This window comes from Diorhabda sublineata, chromosome 5 (genome assembly GCF_026230105.1).
Source record: "Diorhabda sublineata isolate icDioSubl1.1 chromosome 5, icDioSubl1.1, whole genome shotgun sequence".
NCBI classification, from domain to species: Eukaryota; Metazoa; Arthropoda; class Insecta; order Coleoptera; family Chrysomelidae; genus Diorhabda; species Diorhabda sublineata.
In genome coordinates this window covers 24,057,398-24,079,961 of record NC_079478.1, presented here as the reverse complement: position 1 = coordinate 24,079,961, position 22,564 = coordinate 24,057,398, and the positions used below count along the sequence as shown (strand labels likewise).

Below are 22,564 nucleotides of genomic sequence, written 5' to 3'. Positions count from 1 at the left end.
CTTTTCATCATTAGTTACGTCTTCGGTACATTCTCCATTTGGATACCAAATAAGTGAGCTACTTTATTATAAGCTCTTTTAGTATCACCATAAAAGCTCTTAACGCAAAAATCGTTATTATTTTCTATTCTGTCAATATAGTTACATTTGAAAATTACCAAATTACACTTTCAATTAATAATAGAAAAAACTGATACTTTTTTCAACAATGTTTTAATTACTTCAATTTCTAACACCTAACCTAACCTAACTTTCGAACTATGAAATGCAGAATTATGTTGTTTCAACAGTTGATTTTGTAAATTAATAGATTATGAATAGTTGAAATTTTTTCAACGTGTACTAGTTTAAAAAATATGTTAATAATAGGCTAAGAGCCGGCTTTTTTGTAAAAAACGCACGGGAACAGGTATTCTTTTTTAAAAAGTCCAGGGGTGTCCCCTGAATGTAAGTCCAAGTAGCCGTCATGTGGGGGGGCTTCACTTTAGCCGCCATCTTGAAAAACACGTTTTATTAAATATCTCGAGAACCGCGTATCGTAGGACAAAAATTGTGGAGATCATTATATTTGCTATGTTTTTTATTTGAAACTTTTTTTTGTATAACACACAGGTTTTTAATTATAGCGCTCCAAACTTTATTCAATATGGTTTTTGCTAAATATTTAGTTACGCTACATCGTAAGAATTGTTATTGTTATTATTAACATTATTGTCATTAATTAACGTTATGCTTGTATTATGCTATTTTATTTTGTACAGTATTATTTTATATTGTAATATTATAATATATTGTAATATTAAAAATGATTTCTTTTTAATATAATTAAAAACCTATGCGTTATAAAAAAAAGATAGCATCAATCATTTTAAAAAACTTCCATCCAACATTTTTTTTAAACTACTATTGTAAAATATACTGCAAGGTGCAGTGGAGGAAACTGTTTGCCATAAAGAGATATTCTGAAGAAAATTATCATAAATTGTAATTATTTATTGAAAATACTTGCAGGAGCTATTAAAACACAATTAAACATTTCTTTGAAAGCTAATGAAAAAATAAATAAACATTTGTACTACATACTATCAAAAATCATATTACTGGCATAAGGAAAAACTTGAAAAAGATTAATAATTAAAATATAAAAAATAACATTTATCCTAATAGGTGGATTAGTATATGCAACACCGGTAAACACAAGGAACGAAATGATCGATAGAATAAACTTCCATTGTGATGCTATAAGGCAGAATCTTGGAATGCTCTTCCTAGTTCAAAGAAATATCCTACGTAGACTCCGGAAGTGCAAGGTGCCCAACTTACAACATGAACATATTTATATATCTTTAAATATCTACTCAGAAACGAGCGGTCGTAGGAGAATTATTTTTATGTCACAGCATAACACACGTAATCTACTCACTCCAGAATTTTTTGCATCAAGTCCCGAAACACCCCGTATAGAGAAAAATGTACAGTGTTATATACCAAAAATTTTTGTCTTAGTTCTCATATATTTAAAAATATATTTCATCTTTGTTACCTTTTTTAGAGTTTTCTCTTGATATTCCGTGTCCTTTCAATCTATTTCTTTTTATAGATATTTATTGATATATTGAACACGTTATTTACACTACCACACAATTACACTGAAGGTAAACAGTTCAGTCTTTGAAGGCGATAACTTGGTTATCGAAACGCGCGACAGACAGTGTAATTGTGAGTGTTGGTGTAATGGTAGAGTATGAATATCACCAACGGTTCCAGAAATTCCAATCTAAAAATCTGGTCTCCTTATCTATCATGAAACTAAAAAATCTGACTTTGTACAGTACAGGTTCAAAGTACAAGTTCTACATATCGTTGAAGTTAAAAACAATTTTGAAAAATTTCCTGTATTCTTGTTGAATATTTATAATTTACCATTTCTGTTTTTAATAAATTATCAAAAATATTTTCACTTACCTTTGAATAACGTAGAAATTGTCACCATCATCTCCTTGCTTTATAACCAACTCGTCCTTTTCTACGATTCGCTCAAACATGGCGTCCAATACATCATTCATCTGGTCTTTATCCAAGGATCTGAAAAGTAAAATATTCTTGACTGCTGTAGCCAATCTTTGACGCTGCTCATCGGATTTCGGATGAACCAACTTTGCGCCGTCGTCGTCTTCATCATCCTCTTCTGGATTGTAAGTTTCTGCGAATACTGATTTGCGTCGGCCAGAAAATCTAATTGAAGGTTCTGTAAAAAATAGAAAACATATTAGATGATGACGAAAACCATATTTGAGGGCGGTTTGACGGAAGATTGACTTTTCAAAGGTTGACGCTTTCTCCACAGCGGTTGTACTTTTAGTCTTCATCTTGTTTCTGATGACATTTTTCAAAATTTTACATAAATCTTGAAATGCACTACTTGAAAAAGCACTGGAAAATAATGTAGATAGGAACAAAACCAATTATTGGGACAACCTACAAGGGCTGAGACAGGCAAAGACTCTTCTGGGAAACTATAACCAGAGTAGATTTGCAGAATGTATCAACCTAAGTAAGAACAATCTACGAATACTAACAGGAGTTCTATCGGTGCACTATCGCCTCAAAAAACCTCTGAAGATGCTAGATCTAGCAGATAATGCGGCATGCAGGTTTTGTTGCACACAGGACGAAACCTTTATTCAAATTCTCTCGAAGTATGAAACACTAAGGAACTCCAAAGTACTACACCTGGGAGCGTATAAAATAGACAAAGATTTCTGACAATTAAAACCATTTCACATTCTAGACTTTTTAAAAGTGTGAGTGGGATTAATGGATCGGCTGTAAACACAGGGTTCTCCACTATCGCAGTAAGAAAGGGGGACACAATAGAACCTTTGGGTCGCAGTATATACGAGACCCCAAATCCATACATACACCAACAATCATCAGTCTGTGCCTGCGATGATAATTCTTAAGCTGATCCTAATAACATTTTCTTTGAACACAGCAATTACATTCACAAAACAAAAATTTATCACTGTCACTTGTTAAACAAAATTATTCTCTACCTTTAAACCTCACTCACGTTTCAAGCATAGATAACCTTCATACTTTAGACCTATTGGTAAATTTCCTCAAAAGTATCAAAATTTAGGTACAATCATTAGAAAATTCTGTGGTTGATGAACTTGCTTTGAAACCATTTCTTTTCACACTCACCTTAGTTATCATGTCTCAAAAATAAGTAGCAGTCAACAAAGAAATTAATTATAATAGCATTGAAATGTATAAAATATAAAGAACGAATTTTACTCGAATTGTTTATGTCTTTTTAAATTATAAAAAAGTCTTCAATACGATAAAAAATTACGACTGCATTAACAAAAACCATGAAATATTAAAATAAAAACATACATTCAATTATTATAATCAAAAACGCTTCAAACGCAATGAAATACAAGAAAAAGAGAATTTTTGGGAATTTATTTACATATTTAGGAAGGAGAAAGCCGTTATTTATAAAAAAGACCTAAACAATTTGAGTAAAATTCATAATTCTATTTTGTTCATTTCAATACAACTAGGTATGAATAATTTAATTGTTGGCTGCTATGTATTTATTTTTGACAACTAAGGAAAAATTATTGTAGTTAAGGCAGATTTTTATTTCGATGTTGCTGATTTATTCATATAATTATGCAAATTGTTGTTCTCAAGACATATTTTCATAAAGACCGAAATAAGTCGTTTTCTAACACCAAATTTCTATGAAACCACTTAAAACAAGGCGATTTATCAACAAACACATTATTTATTAGATTCTCCACAAAATTGATTGGTTGACAGGAGACCGCACCGTATGATCATTAATAAATCCCTTACTAATATTTTCTGGAATTATTTGTGATAGTGTTTACTACCACACCACAAATACTCGTAATTATACCGCCTGGCTAGTGTTTCAATAACCAAATTTATATCTATAGAGACTGATGGTAAACTGGTCTCTGAAGATGGTGACTTGAGTATCGAAACGCAAGTCAAACTATGCATTTGTATATTGCTGTAATATTAGTACAATACGTACAAGAATATTATATCCATCCTCTCGTACCTAACCATTCTATTTATCAATTAGATTATTTCCGCTGGTTTTCTTCACTTCAATAAAACAGATATTTTCTTTAACTATTACTTTTTGCTGGATATTTTACTTCAAGACTTCCCATCCTTCATTTTCACCAAATTATATATAAAATATACACAATTTTAGAAATAATATTTATTTATGAGTTTTCTTAACCTGAGAATGAACTGAATATTATTTTAGGGTTAATCTACATCCGTATTTTTAGAGATTTTTTATTTAATCCTTGTTCAGCGTATAATAATAATAAAATAGGGATTATGTTTTGTCTTATTTTGCATATATTTGAAAACTTGTATATGTAGGGGGAACTGTACTGGTTTTATTAAGTTAACTATAAAATATAAATTATAGAAAGTTGGTTAGATTTGAATTCGTTGATCCAATTATAGCAAATAGTAGTTAAAACAAAAATCAATAAAATTTATATTCAATTGAAATGTTTTTAATAATGCTCATAAAAATACAATTTTGTGGAACACTGGATAGTTTATTATTTACTTTAAAGTTGATCAATTAAATTGCTTTCGGAAAATTAAAGTTATCTATTAATTTTCTGGTTTGCATGCATGTATTATTCATAAAAAGCTCGGCATAGCCTACAACTACTAAAATTGCATCATGCATCAATGAATTTTGCTAGAGAAAAGTACCTTTGTGTACTAAGAATATCAAATAATTTTTTAGTTAATTGCATGTGCATCTAACATATCCAGTCCTAATATTAGGAAATCATTTTTCAGAAATTCGTTTGCTCAAGGTCAAAAACTATAAGGTAACAAAGTATTACTCTAAAAGATAATTTTATTTGGTTTGAGAATGTGGCAGAAGTTTATCCTCAATACCAATCATTCGATTTCTAATTTTTAAATATTTATTAATATAGAAGATCCATTTTCATATAACCCTTATCCAAGATAAGTTTTTTATTTTATTTTGAAATATGTCGTACTAAGTTAATTTTAGTGAATACGAGAAGTATCTGAAAAGTTTCTGACCTCAATCCGAAGATGTCAGTACCTACTAATATAAATCGGGAAATAGACGCTTTATTAGTATGGATCAAACATTATTCTATATATTAAGTATTCAAAATAAGTTATATGAAATATTTTTGGACTATTTTATATTTCAAATTGCACTAAATGATTACGGAGAGGTATAATGTTCCTAATAGTTATACTAAAGTATGTTTCTAGATTAATGCCTTGAACAGAAGAGAAAGCTGTTTCATCTTGTTACTGACAGGCATTTTAATGTGCGGCTCATTTTTTATTTCACGTTATTAGATCTAAAAGGTCCATTTGATTTATAAACTACATTTTTCATCAAATAGCTATAATACAAGTTATACAAAAGTAAATGTTGTTTCATGCATAAATATTACTAGAAATGTTTTTTGAATTAGTTGAAACATAATATACAAAAAAAATATAGTTTGATATAAGTTTGTTGGTTCATTAATGAGGAATAAAAAATGATTGTTCAATTTTTTCTTAGTCTTTTTTATGTAACTGTTCTTGATTTTAGATCTTTTTTGATACATAATGTATTTTTTGTTAGGAACAACATTGATCTTCATCAAAATATTATGTATTGGAAAGGTTTTTGTATGTATATATTAGGTACTACAATAAAGGCCAAAGTTGGGGCAAAGCGCCAAAAATATTTCTATATTCATCATTTATTAAAATACACCAACTTTATCATTACATCAAAGTTATTATAAATTTAGGTATAGAAGTTATTCTTGATAAAAAATTTTACATATCTGTGTCCAAAAAAATCAATAGAAATCAATATTAACTTTACCAAAGAGTCGAATATCTTTAAAATTTCAATATTGAAATTTTTATTACAAAAGCTAATCAAAAATAGATTTGTTATTTTTCACTAGTTATTTCTATTTTAATGAATATTGGTAAATATAAAAATACTTAATTGCGTATTTGAGTTTTATTTTAAAGAATGAATAAACAATTATTATGAATAATTAATAAACAGATAAAACATTAAACTGTGAACACTTATCCTAACCCTTATACAAATATGCCAAATATTTAATTGAATTAATTCATAAAGCAGATAGTATATTACTAAAATATTTGAAAATACTAAAATCTGGAACATCAAAAAATGAAAGATGTCGTATATAAGAAGTTTCCTTGTAATCATTGAGACCCTTTTTGTAAACAGCCATATGCGAAAAAAAAAAAAATTAAAACAGCACCAACATTCTTAAAACAGTCAAATGCAAAACGTCAATTTTTACAAAATGTTTGTGTATACAATAATGAGAAACATATTGATTATGAAGACGTAAGCAAATCGAGAAACATTTCAATTCTTTTTTATATAAATTTCAATACACATGTGAATAATGTTATTTGAATTATTTTTCATAAATAGAAATTAGAAGCACCAACAATCTTTTCTTTTTTCTATGAAAAAATAAATGAGTATATCTTGAAAAATTCTTAGCCTAATATAAAACCAAACAAAATTTTAATGTCAAAATAATTTATTACTCAACATATTCTCCTCTTAATTGGATACATTTATTACAGCGAACCTACAACCTTTCCAGACCTTAAAAAAAATGTTTCTTCTTGCTCTGCAAACCAGACCTCCACAACTTTTATTACCTCCTCGATGAAAAAAATTTACGACCTTTCAAACTTTTTTTCAGTTGAAGAAAGAGATGATAGTCGAACGGAGCCAAATCTAGTGAATAAGTGGGGTGTTCTAGTAATTCAAACCCTAAATCACGAATTTTTTGCATGGCAACATGAGATTTGTGTGCAGGGGCGTTGTCCTGCAAAAATAAAACACTTATGGATACCTTTCCGCGTCTTTTCTCTTTATTTTTTCCCGTAGAGTGGTCAGTAATGATGAATAATAATCTCCAGTTATTATTCTACCCTTATCCAAAAAATCAATCATGATTACTTCATGGCAATCCCAAAAAACTGAAGCAAGAACTTTTCCAGCAGATTTTTGGACACGAAACTTCTTAGGTTTTGGAGAAACATAGTGTCGCCATTCCATCGATTATTGCTTTGTTTCTGGATCGTAGAAATGTACCCAAGTCTCATCCATAGTAACAATTCGGTTTAAGAAGTCTACATCGAGCACTGATCAAACGCGATGCTACTACCCTTGCACGCTTTTCGTCAACGTTTAAACATTTGGGGATCCATTTTGCAGAAATTTTTCTCTTGTCCAAATTGCCGTGAGCTGTATGATGAACGCGTTCGTATTAAATATTCAGTGCTTCAGATATCCGTTTTAGCCCAATTCGACGGTCTGATAAAATCATGTCATAAACTGCATCGATATTTTCGGGGACTGACCTTCCCGATCGGTCATCATCTTCAATGGAAAATTTACCTCTTTTGAAGCTTACAGTCCAATTTTTCACGGTCGCATACGAAGGACATTGGACATCACTAAGGGTATTAAGCATATCTTCGTAAATCTGCTTACCTCTTAACCCTTTTAAGTACTCGATGATGGCTCGATACTTCATTTTTCGATTTTCACATTTTCGGTGGAAATCTTTTTTCTTTTAATTTATCGCGTAACTCTGGTTTACTTTTTTGACGTCAAACTTTACACTGACACTTCTAATAAGTTATTGTTCGTTGCTATGGTAACGCAATATTTTGTTTATGAATGGAACTGGTCTAGGCTAACTAGATATCAATACATCCTCGTATATTAAAATAGACATATTGTTTACTAACTAAAATATATATAAAAGGTCTAAACCCCCAACAGTTTGTTTGTCACTTGAAACAAATTTATTTTATGAAACAAAAACTTTAATAAAATGGAATGCTACATTTTTAAATAGTTAGATAGACATGAAAAACAAGTAAAAACTGTAGATATCAGATTTTAGAAGTTATGGTATGTTTATTCACAATGTATTGCTCTTTCCTTCGTTTGGGTAACTACGTGCTCTTTATGGACACTTTATGAAATGTTTACTTACTTTCCATAATCAACATTAATTAAGAACAACAAAGAATATTTATATATAATAAATATTTGAAAGGACTACTATGTCTTTTCTCAGGAATGTAACTTACAAACAATTTTCATTGGACCCAGTAATTAGAAAATTACTCAGTGATATTAATTTAAAAAAGTAACCAATCAATAGAGCTAGGAACAGATTTTATGTATGATAATGAAAGATTTTTGTTCAAACTAAAAACTAAAGAAATTCCAGACTTTTTTCATTTACTGAATGTAACTGAGAATTCACTTCCTCTATTTACATATCTTATAATTTGCGTGCTATCTGCGTAGAGCTCCACGATCTTAGCACCTTATGTACGGAATTTCGATTGTTGAATTATACCATCTGAAAGGTCAGAAATAGGTCATAAAAGGTCAGAAATTGGTCATAAAAGGTTAGTCTTAATAATTGGTCAACGTTAGAAAATTTTCATTAAGGGTTAAAGTTCAAAGGTCAATGTAGAATTTTAACACCTTTTTACCAAAAAATATTAAAAATTCCACCTATGCACGATCGAGTAACATTGAAATTGAAAAAAAAAAAAAATAAGTTGTCATTGTCTTAACGAGCATGGTTGATGGTATCAGGGCAGTGAGCACTTACAGCTCTTTACTATAAACCCGACGGAGTGCGGGAATCTTATTTTTATAATTTTTTATGAAAAATAATAGACATGTACTAATCAAATATATAATTGTGAAGAAAGAAATAGGATATTTTTTAAGCTACGAGAAAGTGCATGCAAGGGATTTGGGTGATGATAGTTAACTAGCTTACTTTATAATAATTTTATATAAACATGAGTTTTTTAAATTAGAAATATTTTATTCATATAGAAACTATAAAAATTGATTTATAACATACATTTATCAACTATAGCTTCATACTTATACTTCTACATACTACTTAATCATGTATCAACATAACTTGCCCTCTCCCTCATAAAACAATGATTTAAAGTAAATTGAAGAAGAGACTACAAAGGATGAAACACCTATACAACTTATAATGAAAAAACTAGGTTTATACTTCCAAGATCAGCCAAATATTTCATTTATAACTTATAACGCAAACTGTAAAATAGCTCTGAAGAAAATGGAAACTCACTATTATATTAAAAATATCTGTGCATTTGACTCATTCACACAAATTTTATCAACCACAGCTGTCAATAACCCATCTTATTTTGCTTTCGCGGAGCTCAGCCGAGCAAATTTAGCTAAATTTATTATTATTTTTTTTTACAAATATGGATTTGATATACAGGTTATTTAAAATATAGACTCGTGTATTCGCGAAAATGGAGGACATTTTGAACACCTACTTTAATTGAATTCTATTTTATGTTACTAGTCTTTTTTAAGTTTTCATCTGGTAATTTTTTGTTTAATTAATAAATTTATCATTACTTCATACCACCATCGGTTATTACTTCATAATTTTCAAATCAAAATATTCCATCAGCAGAAGTTTGGTAAAAGTGTTACAATGACATACCAAGTGAATTTGTCCTAAATGTGGCAAATTTCTAATTTATTTTCCACATAATGAATTATACAAATTGAATATTTATAGGTTAAAGGGAATAATTGGATATAGCCCAGGTCAATTTATTGTTTTTTGTAGGAAAAGCAATAATCAATGATCATGATATATCAAATAAAAAAGTAGGATTCGCACATGATCCCATGATTATCCCAATATCCTGTGAGAAGTCAACCAATAACAAGTAAAGAAAGAAGAAATAGTTTAAGTAGTATATTGGAGTCTAAATAATATTAATATAAAAAACTTAAATTATGATAAATTTATTTTAGAAATGAATTTTCATTGCGAATTTTTATGTAAATAAATATTTCTAATTAAAAAATTCATGTTTATATAAAATTATGATGAAGTAAGCCAGTTAATTATTATCCCCCTTCACCTAGTTTAAAATATAACCTATTTTTTTCTCCGCTATTATAAATTTGATGAAGTACATTTTTTTTCTTAAAAAGAATTACAAAAAAATTATTTCCCATTCAGTATGGTCCATAGTAGTAAAGAGCTGTGTATAAGAGCTCACTGCCCTGATACAATTAACCGGTCCAAATGAGGTGCTAAAATTTCTCAATGAACTTACAAGATACGATATTACTGCACAAATCATGATAATTGAATTAATTTATTGTTTTACTGTTTAAGATAATATTTTGGACGTTTGTTTATCATTCTACAACTGTTTCTTTAAATATAAGTATATTCTATATGTAATATTTATACAAAAAATCATAAATATTATTGGAATAAATTAGTATTCAGTATTATATCAGTATCAAATGAAAAAACATAAAAATCATAGTCAACTTGAATAATTCTTTAAATCATTTTTTAAACAAACCGGTATAACAGGTGTTCACATGGATTTAGAACTAGGTAGACGGACGTTAATGAGTTTTAGTTACAGTTTAATGGCAAATGATTACTTCAAAATGTTTTCAAGTACAGGTTTTACTTCTGAATTGCTCATAAAACAACGTTCATTAACGATACTTCAATTCATCTATAAATTCAAATAGTAAAATAAAATACCTAATAACTAATTTTAGAATATTAGCTCGAGAAATTTGAGAGTAATCATTTTTTACAAGGATGTAAATTATATTAATAAGTAAGCATTATTTATTGTAAATATACTAAGGCACTTGAGTACGGTGGCCAAAACGTATGCAACCCGCTTAGTGTCACCTTAAGGCCCGAGTATCTGAACCGTAAAAAATGTATATACAAAAACTTCTACATAATAGGGATAACTTGGAAGTTGGACGGGCAGGTAATGGGGAATGAAAATTCCATTTCCATAGGCATAAAAGTTGATTTAAAATGTGCCAAGGTCGTGAAATAAAAAAAAATAAATAAATGGAAAATATGTATAAGAATATTTTGTAGAGACAAGGGTTTTAAGTACGTGATTATGAAAAATCAAAAAATAAAAGATTTAAGTCAAGTAAGTTGTAAAAAAATTTTTTTTGTGAAGGAACTAAGGAAAAGAGGCCATATCAATAGAACGCATTTGCCATTTACTACCGTGTTTGCTGACTTTGGACCAAAAGCGCAGCCGAAAGAACATTTTCCACTCATTATTAACGCAGTTGAAATAAAATGAGTTGATTTTGGATTCATTCACTGTAAACGAAACCTGGATCCCCTACTACACTCCTGACACGAGAAAATAGCCAAGAAAATGTTTTGTAAATGGTAAATCTGTAAAGTCATGGGATTATTTTCATCGACGGTCTTCCAAAAGTTAAAGCAATAACAGGGAACATTACGCATCATTGTATGAAAAGATGACAGTAGAAATTGCAAAACTTCATTCAATCATGACAACGCGTTGTCTCCTACTTGATTATCCAGGCTAAAATTAATGAAACGAACGATTTGGGAGAAATGTATAGAATTAAAAGGAAAATATGTCTTGTTACTTTGTTGGCTCGGAAACGTTTCAGATAATTCTTGTATTATTATTTAAATTTATTTTATTTCCTTATTATTATACACTTACATCTCTAAACGATGATGATAACATAAATTTCTATATTTGTTCATTGTTTTCTTTAGTGAGTTTGTTTTCATTGCAGATTTCCTAAAAATATTAATAGTAACGACGAATATGTAAAAGATGACACGGGAAGCAATGAAAAGAAAAAAATACCGAGTTAATAAATCAATACCAGTTTAAGAAATCCATTATGGTCGAAATGACGCCCCTAATAGGAAATATCTCCCAACAGAATTTGGTCAAACTATATAAAAAGTTTTTATGAAGACTTTAATGCATCCACGGAATCACTAGAATTTAGGCAATGGGAAGCATGTTGTGGTATTTGTAAAATATGTAGAAGAATCTTTCATATTTTCTGGAGCATCTCTTTTCTATAATCCCTAAAACATACTCTTGGTAGAGTTAGCATGTTAGCCCACTGGAAACAGGTAACCTCTTTCGGTTTTCCCCTTTGATGTAATTATATTATCTATTTGTTGAAACTTCAATATTTGGTTCTTGTCGATATAGGTATGTAAGTATTTTCTGTAAAATGTGGTGTTAGCACTTAAATGTGAATAAAATCGACTAGCAGTAATTATGGCCTATCTCAAATTCAAAAGGATATTCATTGGATAGTATGTTAATTTTTTGTGATCTAAAAAAGTTTTCTTCACAGAATACGAAATAAAATAGAATCCATTAGCAAGAGATCATTTTGATTCAATTTTTTTCAAAAAAGTAACGAATGTCTATCAAGCTTACTTTATAATAACTATAACAGTATCATGCCCTTACTGGCTCTTCACAATAAACCTTGATAATGATAGCATAAATGAAACTATTTTCGCCATGTTGAAGTAAATTAAATATATTAACTCACTACTACATTTATTTATGTATTTACTGACCCTTTGTGGCCATACCTTAATGCTTTACAGCTGAATAAGAAAATTATTACCAGCACCTATAATATACTCTAATTTTGGGGCAAATGATACCTCTAAGCCTGTAAAAAAAACACGGATTCTAAAAAACAGGAAAAGACGACATAAAAGCAATGCGAAAACACAGCCGAAAATAACCCTTTTTAGAAAGCTATGAAAAATGAGATTGCTCTACTCGAAGAAAGTTTGAATGCTTTGTATTTTGCCAGAAACATCAAATAGGAAAATTCAAAATGCAGTTACCAGAAGAAACACAGTGATGGTACGAAGAGATTTGTAATGAAATGAAAAAAATTATATCCCAGATTCAGTGGGACGTCCTAGTATAAAAAACGATCATATTTAGGAATGCAGCAGATAGCTCACGCAAGAATTATGTAAAATAGGATTTGACATTAGTCGAAGCGCGACATATTATCGACAGTTCCTACTGAACAAACACTGTTTACGCTAAAACTACAATTACACAATATTACCCAAGTTTTCGATTTCAAAGACTGGAGGTAAACAATTTACTTTCTGTCTCTGAAGATGATAAATTGGTTATCGAAACGCGGTCAGACAGTGTAATTTCGAGTATTAGTGAAGTGGTAGAGTAAAACAATGTGTTCAGGATGAATATCACAAACGGTAACAAAATTTCCAAATTAATCGACATTTTCTGTTAAGCTTGTTTGAGCTTAGGTCGATGACCACAAAAGTCAATAGAGTACTCAAAATAGGTGCGTGAGAGCCAATACTTTCTACAAATTGTAAAATGTAGAACATAGAAATGGTCTATTTAAATTACTAGACAATAGATTTGTTCTACCACCAGTAATGTAAAACAAACAGTTGATGATTTGGTCAAGTTAGCTATATGATTTTCTGCAAATGCCCTACAATTATATTTTGCCCGACTGGAAAATTGAAGATATTAAGTCGAACGTGCGAAACATGTGGTCGTTATCGGTCAAGTCACTAAATTCATAAAAAAGGAAACTGGCTCGATGAAATCGACATAAACATTCCAAAATCGGATGAAAGTGAGCAGTCACACAATATTGAGCAGTAAACATCCAGTGTAAGAAGTTTGTTTTGTTCGCAATATCACTTAATACCATAACTTTTGTATCTTTATCTATGTTTACTACCGTACTAATAAAGTTTAAATCAGTTATGTCAAAGATACGGCTCGCGGGCCGCTTCTGGCCCCTGCACTGTATCAATAAGGCCCGCGATCGCAATGTGTCACAGAAAGAAGAATCATGTTTCTTAGAGCTTTTAGACTTCATTCGATTCCTCTACGGATGTTTTAAATACTCGTACTCTCAAGTCTACGGATGTTTATTAGTAATTTCAAGAGCAGCGTGTGCTTAGACAAGGGTGAGAGAAAGACAGCCATCTCTTAGCAGCAAGCGAAAATAACCTATTATTTTTGTCGAGAATTTTCCACGAACTTCGAGTCTAAACTAGAACCTTCCTTAACCATATAAAAGAGTGCGTCGGGGCAACGTGAGTCAGTTGAGTCGAATAATCCAAGTGATACGGTTGGAGAATGATTTTAATTGTACTGCGAAGTAGTGATTGTGAAGATATAATGCGCATTTGTTTATGTCGTGCGCGTGCGATATCCATAATTGTTGTGTCGAGTTCCATAACTGTCACGATTTTCGCATAATGTCAAGTTGATAGTGAGTGCAGAGTTTTTCAGTCTAAATGGGAAATTGCAAATTTTTTCGAATGGAAAGATAAACCACTGTGTTTGATTTGTAATCGAACAGTTGCTGTTTGTAAGGAGTTTAATTTGAAGAGACACTATGATACTAATCATAAATCAAAATCCGATTGTTACACTGAAAAAATAAGAATCGATACATTGTCATCTTTAAAATCTAAACTTCTAGGTCAACAATCGATGTTTACTAAAGCTAATACAGAAACCGAAGATACCCTGCAATCAAGTTTTATTACTGCATTAGAAATTGCGACAAGATCAAAACCTTTCACTGATGGTGATTTTATTAAAGACTGTATGTGTATATTTCGCACTTAAGAAACACTGTTGCGTCAAAATAAATGATTTATTTCAAAATTCGGTTTTTCAACTGAAGGAGAAAATTAAGGAATTTAAAACTTTTCGCTGGCTGTTGATGAGAGCACTGATATTGTCGATACAGCTAAACTTGCTGTTTTTATATGAGGCATTAACAATAACTTTGAAATAACTGAAGAACTATTAAAGTGCGTTCTACTGACAGGTACTACAACAGCAAATGATATTTATTCTGCAATTGAGCATTTGATAGCAGAATATGAAATCGACTGGAATATACTTAAAAACATCAGGGAATTTTATGGGATTTCACTGTATAATTCATCAGGCAATATGGGGGCAATATTGTTTTCTTATTATTACAATACCAAAATAAATAATAATAAAAAAAGATAATAAATAGGCAATAATAAAAAATAAGCCGCTTGTCGCAAAAACTACAGAATATATTGATAGGTACTTCTCTATCCGACTAGACTAGAAATTTATCTCGTATCTCGCCTCACTAATCAAATTTCGACTAGGTACGCTAATAGGGCGGCATATTTTGTTCTTGTACCCAGGCGGCGGATACCCTAGGCTCGGCCCTGGTCACAATGCACATTTTCAGCTTTAATTTATTCTTGAAAAAAAAAAGGATAACTGAAAATGTGTGATTGGAATCACACAAATGCAATTGTGGACTGCAGATAAGGTTGGGAATCACGAAAGGTATTCAAATATATAGATGTATATAGTACCTCAGTAACAGGCATTGAAAAAATGATCTTCCATTAAACTTCAGTAGTAATGTTGGCGATCTTCGTATACTCAAAAAATATATTAGAATGGAAAATGAATTTTTATGCAACATAGTAAATTCATAACCACCTCACTTTATTATAAATTTTGGAATAACGATGCGGTAAATTATAATAAACTCAACGACACTCTTTCACTGTATTCTCAGTCCAATTTCTGAATGCTCAACTTTTATTAAAATCGAAAGCGATCAGTTTTAAAAACATGGCCGGGTTACCGGGTAGGTATTTATATACGTCTAGTACACCAAATGAACACCTCCAAACAATAATAAATTAAAGAGACATTACTTTAAAACGAAATGGTTACAGTTGCTTTAAATTGAATACTCCCAAAATATTGAGCAAGAACTACAATTAAATCACCTAATGAAATACTGTGAATACTGAAATAATAAAAACTGAGGATGTACCATGTAATAATTAGGAGTGCTTTAGCAAGAAAAGCAAATAGAACCTTACAAATAGAACCTTAAGTTTAGATCGAATCAGAAACTACACAATTAAAGAGCAAATGAACCTGAAAGAAACAATTATAGAATATATTAAGAAAAAATAGTTGATTTGGTACAGTCACGTGTAAAAGATTGCCAAAAAAATTATGAGGTGGACCCTACAGGAGAACAGTAAGAGAGGAAGGCCAAGATTATCATGGAATAAGAAAATCAATGAGTGTACAAACTCTGAACGATAAGATCTGCAACGACAGGAAAGAGTGGCAATTAGGCATCGGAAAACTTCGTAGGAAGTTTTGAACCCGAATTTATGAATATATTTTAAGACTTTCTTCAAGGACGCAAATTGAAATAATTACCCAAAAAGTAAAAAGCAAATTGTATTGGGAAGCTTAAATGATACATACTTGTCAATTAGAAAATTATATGAACTATAATAGAAAAAATACAATATGATAAAAGAGGTGACTGATACCCGCCTAAAAACGATTGCTTAAAACGACTTTAATATAACAGCTAGGTGTATTGCTGTTTTGCATTATCTATCTATTTAACGTTTCAAAAAATAAAGTTGTAAGAAAAGATAGGCAAAACTAAAGCCAAAGATCAATTCACAAATGATACAAATTATAGAAATTTGAATTTAACACTGCAATTAACACTTGTATAGTCTGTTTAATCAATTTATTTGTACTCTCGAAATGGTTAAGGATATACTATGATGAGAAAACGAAATCGTCGTCAACCTACATAAATTTTTATTATCAGTTAGAGAGATAAATAAATATATAATTCTTTATTTTATTGAAAATTATCACTTTCGTTAACTTAAAGTATTTATTTTTGGATATGTTACTTCGATGTAAGAATGTTCAGAAATACGGATAATAAATATTAACTCTCTAAAATTTAATATTAAGAGTTACCAACCCCTTGGTACTCATTAAAACGTTTACAAGCACAATGTGTTATAATTTATTTCATTGATACAATTCGAATTACGACAATATTTCAACTGAAATTTTGTTTCCAACGTTTCGGCGATACATTTAACCAGCTATTGCTCGATCAGATGATGAGAATTGTGAATCAGTACTGTCTGAAACTAAAAAAATATGTATCATCAATACTTGCACTTCACAATATTTTTTTACCAAGAAACACTGGAAGGATTTTTTTCACAAAACGTGAAATGTTATTGAACAAAAACTGAAAGCATTCAAATTGTTTCACTTTATCCTTTAGGTAACTTTATATATTTACTTCAATAAATTAACAATTTTTAAAAAGAATGAAAACATATGTTTTGACGATTAGTATGTACTCAGATTTCTTTCGTTTATAATTATTTCAGCGAATGCTTATGCATCAGACTGGAAAAGAAAACTAAAATGATGGGGAAGAAATAAAATATTATTTCGATTTACATCACTAAGTAATAATTTTCCTCAATAGTATGTATTACTTTGTAGTCTGGGAAGTAGAAAGTAGTATAGAACAGCAAACACCTAAGCACTTCACATCCAATTTGTTTTAATTTGTAAATTGATTTTGAAACTGTCTATTTATTGGAAACAGAATTAGTTAATGAAGGTAGTACCTACACACTTTAGTTATAGACATGATTGATTTAGTTCAAATCTCAAAAGTATTGAGACACGTTCCATTCACCAATGTTGAACAATTTCTATTATAACATTGCATAATTTCTACTTCGTGTAAAACTTGAAAATTGTATTGTGTGTTCCACATCATGCAGAACAAAAAACTATGTTGCAAATATCATCTAATATTAATCACATCTAAAGGATTTGTACATTGAATTGAATATCAAACATAAATAAAAGCACAAAATAGGTTTAAGTACTTGTTCTCGATCCATTCATAGAATCAAATCATGAGCGTGGCTGTACCGAAGAATACAATAGATAAAGTAATCAATACAGAAGTACTAAGAAGAATGGAAAAGGATAAAATAAGTCCTGTATAATAATAGGACTAGAAAGCTGTACTACCTTGGGTAAAAAATCATAACGATTATGATAGGTAACTCCAGAACGGATAAGCACTCTTCAGAATTTAAGTAGGCTTCGTCTTTCTTATTTTACACTAACTAATATTGTTTGTAAAATGTTTTATACCAAAAATGAAGTATTTCTGTGATATTTTTGATTTTTAAAGAGTTTTGGAAAATCTAATCCCCCAATATTTTTATTAATTTGTACATGTTACGTAATTGTTTTGTAATCAATGAACAACGTCAACTTCAAGGGTTCCACAGGTTTTTAGTGAACTAGTTAGATGGATATTTGTCTATGTCTATGAATTATGTATGTGGCATCTGAAAAATGCAGAACGAAGAAAGATATTCATTCAGGAAAACAATCTAATTAATTTCATTCTTTGATTTTAAATCGTAATGAAAAAAAAAATGTATAGAAAGTAGAAACGAGAAATAATAAAGAAACTTAAGGTAAAAGTATATGGGAAGTTAAAACGATCCAACCAAAAAAAAGGTCGGAGAGGCTTATAAATTAAATACAAATCATCTATTTAATTCTCGTAAAAGCTTAACGAGGTTCAAAAATAGTGGCCACATATCAAATTTCCAGAAAATAGTTGAAGAAAAATAGTACAAGTAAATTAACACGGATTGCAGTTGGTTTTAAACAAAATAGGGTCTGAAGTTGCGAGGTTTATATAGACTTTTAAATTGTATCAGATTTTTTTGAGACTTCACGAGTTTTCTGTTAGATGAGGTCAGAAATTATGTATTTAATTGTGTCAAAATGTTGATAATAGAAAAAACATATTCACGTAGTTTCACATATATATATATATATATATATATATATATACAGTGCGGTCGTAAAGTATGGAATAAATTCAATAATTTCTAATCCAAGAGATATCTTCAAAAACCCTCGGACACGTCAATTTTATTTTTCGACGAGGATTTTTTTGAAGAAAAAATTAATATACAGGGTGTTCTCAAAAAAGACACCCCCAATTTTTTTTACATTTTCGGATTCCTTGTAAAATTCTAAGCATTTTTCATGTAACACTCCCTATAGCTAACTTTAACCGTTTTGAAATTAGAGCGTGTTAAAAAAAAATTCGCCTCGAATTACATTTAAGTCAAAGTAGGCCATGAGCAGCTGCAAACAAGAGAAAAATTTATACGAAATTAATAGAATCCACGGGTTTTCAGGTAACATTTTTTAAAAATTACGATTTTTACACGACATTTTAACTCTAATACCTAGTTTACGTAATTTGATTTTAACAAATGTTGAAAATGTCTTCCATTTGTTAACTGGCAATAACCTAACCGATTAATAAATTCATTCTGGACACTATTAATGACTTGTGGTGTGATACGTCGCATTTCTTGAGTAATACGATTTTTTAATTCTTCCATATCTGCAGGTTTTGTTTTAAAAACTTTTCCTCTTATGTAATCCCACAGAAAAAAGTCTAAAAGGTTAAGTCCGGGGACCTTGGAGCCCATTCGATCGCCCCCCTTCTTCCAATCCACCTATTCGGCAAAATTTGATCTAAATATGCGCAAACTTGTGCATGGTAATGTGGCGGGGCGCCATCCTGTTGGAACCAAATGTTTACATTAGGTAAACCCTCTCCCGGATAAAACGTTGCTAGGGCTGGTAGAACATCGTTATGTAAAAGCTGCAAATACCTTTCACCAGTTAAACTATCTTCAATGAAAAAGAGCCCTACAACACTGTTTCCTACAATACCCGCCCATATATTAATTTTTTCCCTATAGTGAGTATGGCCTTCGCGCATCCAATGCGGATTTACGTCCGACCAATAACGGTAGTTTTGCGTGTTTACTTCTCCATTTAAATTAAACGTAGCCTCGTCCGAAAACACAATATTTTTCACAAAGTTTTCATTCTCAAGGCACATAGCTTGTAAACGTTCGCAGAACTCGAGACGTCTGTCATAATCGTCTTCATAAAGTTCTTGAAGGACTTGCATTTTGTAAGGGTGGTATATTTGCTTTTATGTAATGTTTTGATCACTGCTGTTTTACTAACATTTAATTCTGAGGCCAGTTCTCTAGTTGTAACATGCGGCCGTTCTTGGACACTTAATAAAACATCCAATTGTGTTTCTTCTGAGACAGATGGTCTACCAGACTTTGGAGCATCTCTTACATGACCAATTTCTCGAAATTTTTTTTCAATCTTACTTACTGTTGATTGCGAAATTGGAGTCCGATCGGGATATTTTTGGTAAAATAACTCGCATACTTCCTGTTGCGTTCTGGTTCTATTCCCATAGCCAATCATGATTAAAACTTCTATCCTTTGCGTCTCAGTAAGCCGCATCTTGATAATAAAATTAATTATAAAAATGTTTTTTCAAAAAGAAAAAACTATTGCGACCATGCAAAAAGATACTTTGATAGATATTTAGAAATCGAAAAACACTTTAGGCAATATCGAATTAAAAGTAAAATGAAATAAAGTGCTGTTTTCTGTCAAAAAGTCATAGCCTACTTATAATTTAATAGTAAATTGTTCATTCCTCTAATTTCAAAACGGTTAAAGTTAGGTATAGGGAGTGTTACATGAAAAATGCTTAGAATTTTACAAGGAATCCGAAAATGTAAAAAAAATTGGGGGTGTCTATTTAAAAAAACAAAGTTGCTACCTGCCGAGCTTTTTTGAGAACACCCTGTATATTAATTTTTCCTTCAAAAAAAACCTCGTCGAAAAATAAAATTGACGTGTCCGAGGGTTTTTGAAAATATCTCTTGGATTAGAAATGATTGAATTTATTCCATACTTTAGGACCGCACTGTATAACACTGTATAAACAAACAAGCAATTAATCGAAACGAAGTCTTTGCCAGCTACATTATGAGCGATTTCTTGTTGAGAATGTGGCAATGAAACACCCAAGTAAACTAACTTTAATATATTTTCCCAGCTTTCGAATACTTATGTACTATTCATCCGGAACTGAAATTACCAAACCATTAAAATTTCCAATTCCGAACTAAGAACTAAACTAAAGTTTTCGGCCTTATTTGCAGAAATGTATGAGAAACGTCACTTTGGGTGACTAGCTATACGAAACAGACAGACTGAGCTTTTTGAAAACTTCAAACGCTAAAAAAACAACAAATTTTATTTCAAACTGCTCAAGAAGGAATGAAATAAACTGGATAATTACCGATTTGCCTTATGCAATTCGTATAATAGTGAATTTGACAGCAAAGTGTGCATTTATTTTGAAATCTTAAACTTGATAAATCTCGTTAGATATAAAGTTTTATCCTTTTAAGAATAAAGAGAATAAAAATTTGAGATATATTTATATTTTTTACAAGCAATACCAAGCACACAACCTACACTTACCCAATAACGTTTTCGACATTTTCTATAGGTACTATTATGAGCGATATATAAAAAATACTACATTTTATGTAAACATAATTTTTATTATATAAACCATTGGCTAGAATTTTGGCAAATATTTGATGAAGATTTCTCGGGAAACTGGATCGATTCCAAATCAGAAAAGTACGAATTATTTATAAATTAGATATAAATTATTTGTCAGTGTTTTTGCATTGATCAAAATAATGATACACACCCTTAAATGGAAACTCAATTTCATCCCAGATCATAGACCAGTAAATGATATAATTAACTTCCACAGAAACCAGAAATCATACCCTCATATTACTATTCTGTGAAAGTCATAAATACATATAAACCATTATTGACAAACTCAAAACACTATCACCTATCACTACATTAACTAACACTACTCAGAAATTAGTAAAAATATTACCAACGGGTTCAGAAATTCCAACTTTATTATCAAATCTTTACCTGTTCAAAGACCAACAAGAAAAAATGTAGTAAATATTTTCCAATAGTCCTAGCAGTTCAAAACTATTTCATTACTCGTCTAGTACTATAATTTAACTAAATATTGTCTAGTCGACTCTGGAACTTAGTAAGCAGACAATTGATGATTGAGAAAAGATAGCAGATGCCGACACTCAAGATAATTAAAAAGGAAAAAAACAGTTTTGAAAAAGTAATTAGGCACCATATTATATGAAAGAAATGACAGATCAGAAGAGATTAAGGACATCATACAATCTAGAGATATAATAGATTTATAAGAGATACGAACTTAAGTACCAAAACCAAGTTGAAAATTTACTAAGTAGTGGTTAGTCCGGTTACCGCCCGCTGGGCAGAAACTACAAGTATCACGAAGAAAGCAGAAAATCTTAAAATATTCGAAATGAGAATACTAAGAATAATACTATAGCAAAAAAAAAATAGATGACAATGGATAGAGATGGCTATTGGATTAGGAACTGGAATAGATAATGGAATCAGGTATAGTTGGATTAATAAAATTCCGGAGGTTGAAATGGTAAGATGGACACGTAAAGACGGCGACCGTCGACAAATAAAGGTCAGATAACCTTACGAAAGGGAACGAACATTTCTGTTAAGAAACAGGAAAAAGGTTACCAACTATAAGAAAAGCAAATCGAAGTTGGAAACCATCCCTGAAGTTGCAATGAAGATCAACTAAAATAGCAGAAAGGTACAGAGGTCTATCGCAATTGCTGAATCTAAT

At 30.4% G+C, this 22,564-nt stretch overlaps 1 protein-coding gene across 2 annotated transcripts in view; it reads right to left on the bottom strand.

Annotated features, from left to right (window-relative positions):
• Window positions 1–22,564, bottom strand: part of LOC130443823 (cAMP-dependent protein kinase type II regulatory subunit) — a 47,686-nt gene that overhangs the window by 17,592 nt on the left and 7,530 nt on the right. Inside the window, exons 1-2 of one of the 2 annotated variants that reach the window (XM_056778685.1) lie at window positions 21,316–21,380; window positions 1,966–2,248 (exon numbers count right to left, since the gene is read on the bottom strand). In XM_056778685.1, the coding sequence (XP_056634663.1) occupies window positions 1,966–2,248; window positions 21,316–21,334 (302 nt within the window). In that variant the 5' untranslated portion in view covers window positions 21,335–21,380. Of the gene's footprint in view, window positions 1–1,965; window positions 2,249–21,315; window positions 21,381–22,564 lie in introns of those variants that run through there. The other variant, XM_056778684.1, reaches the window with a different exon arrangement.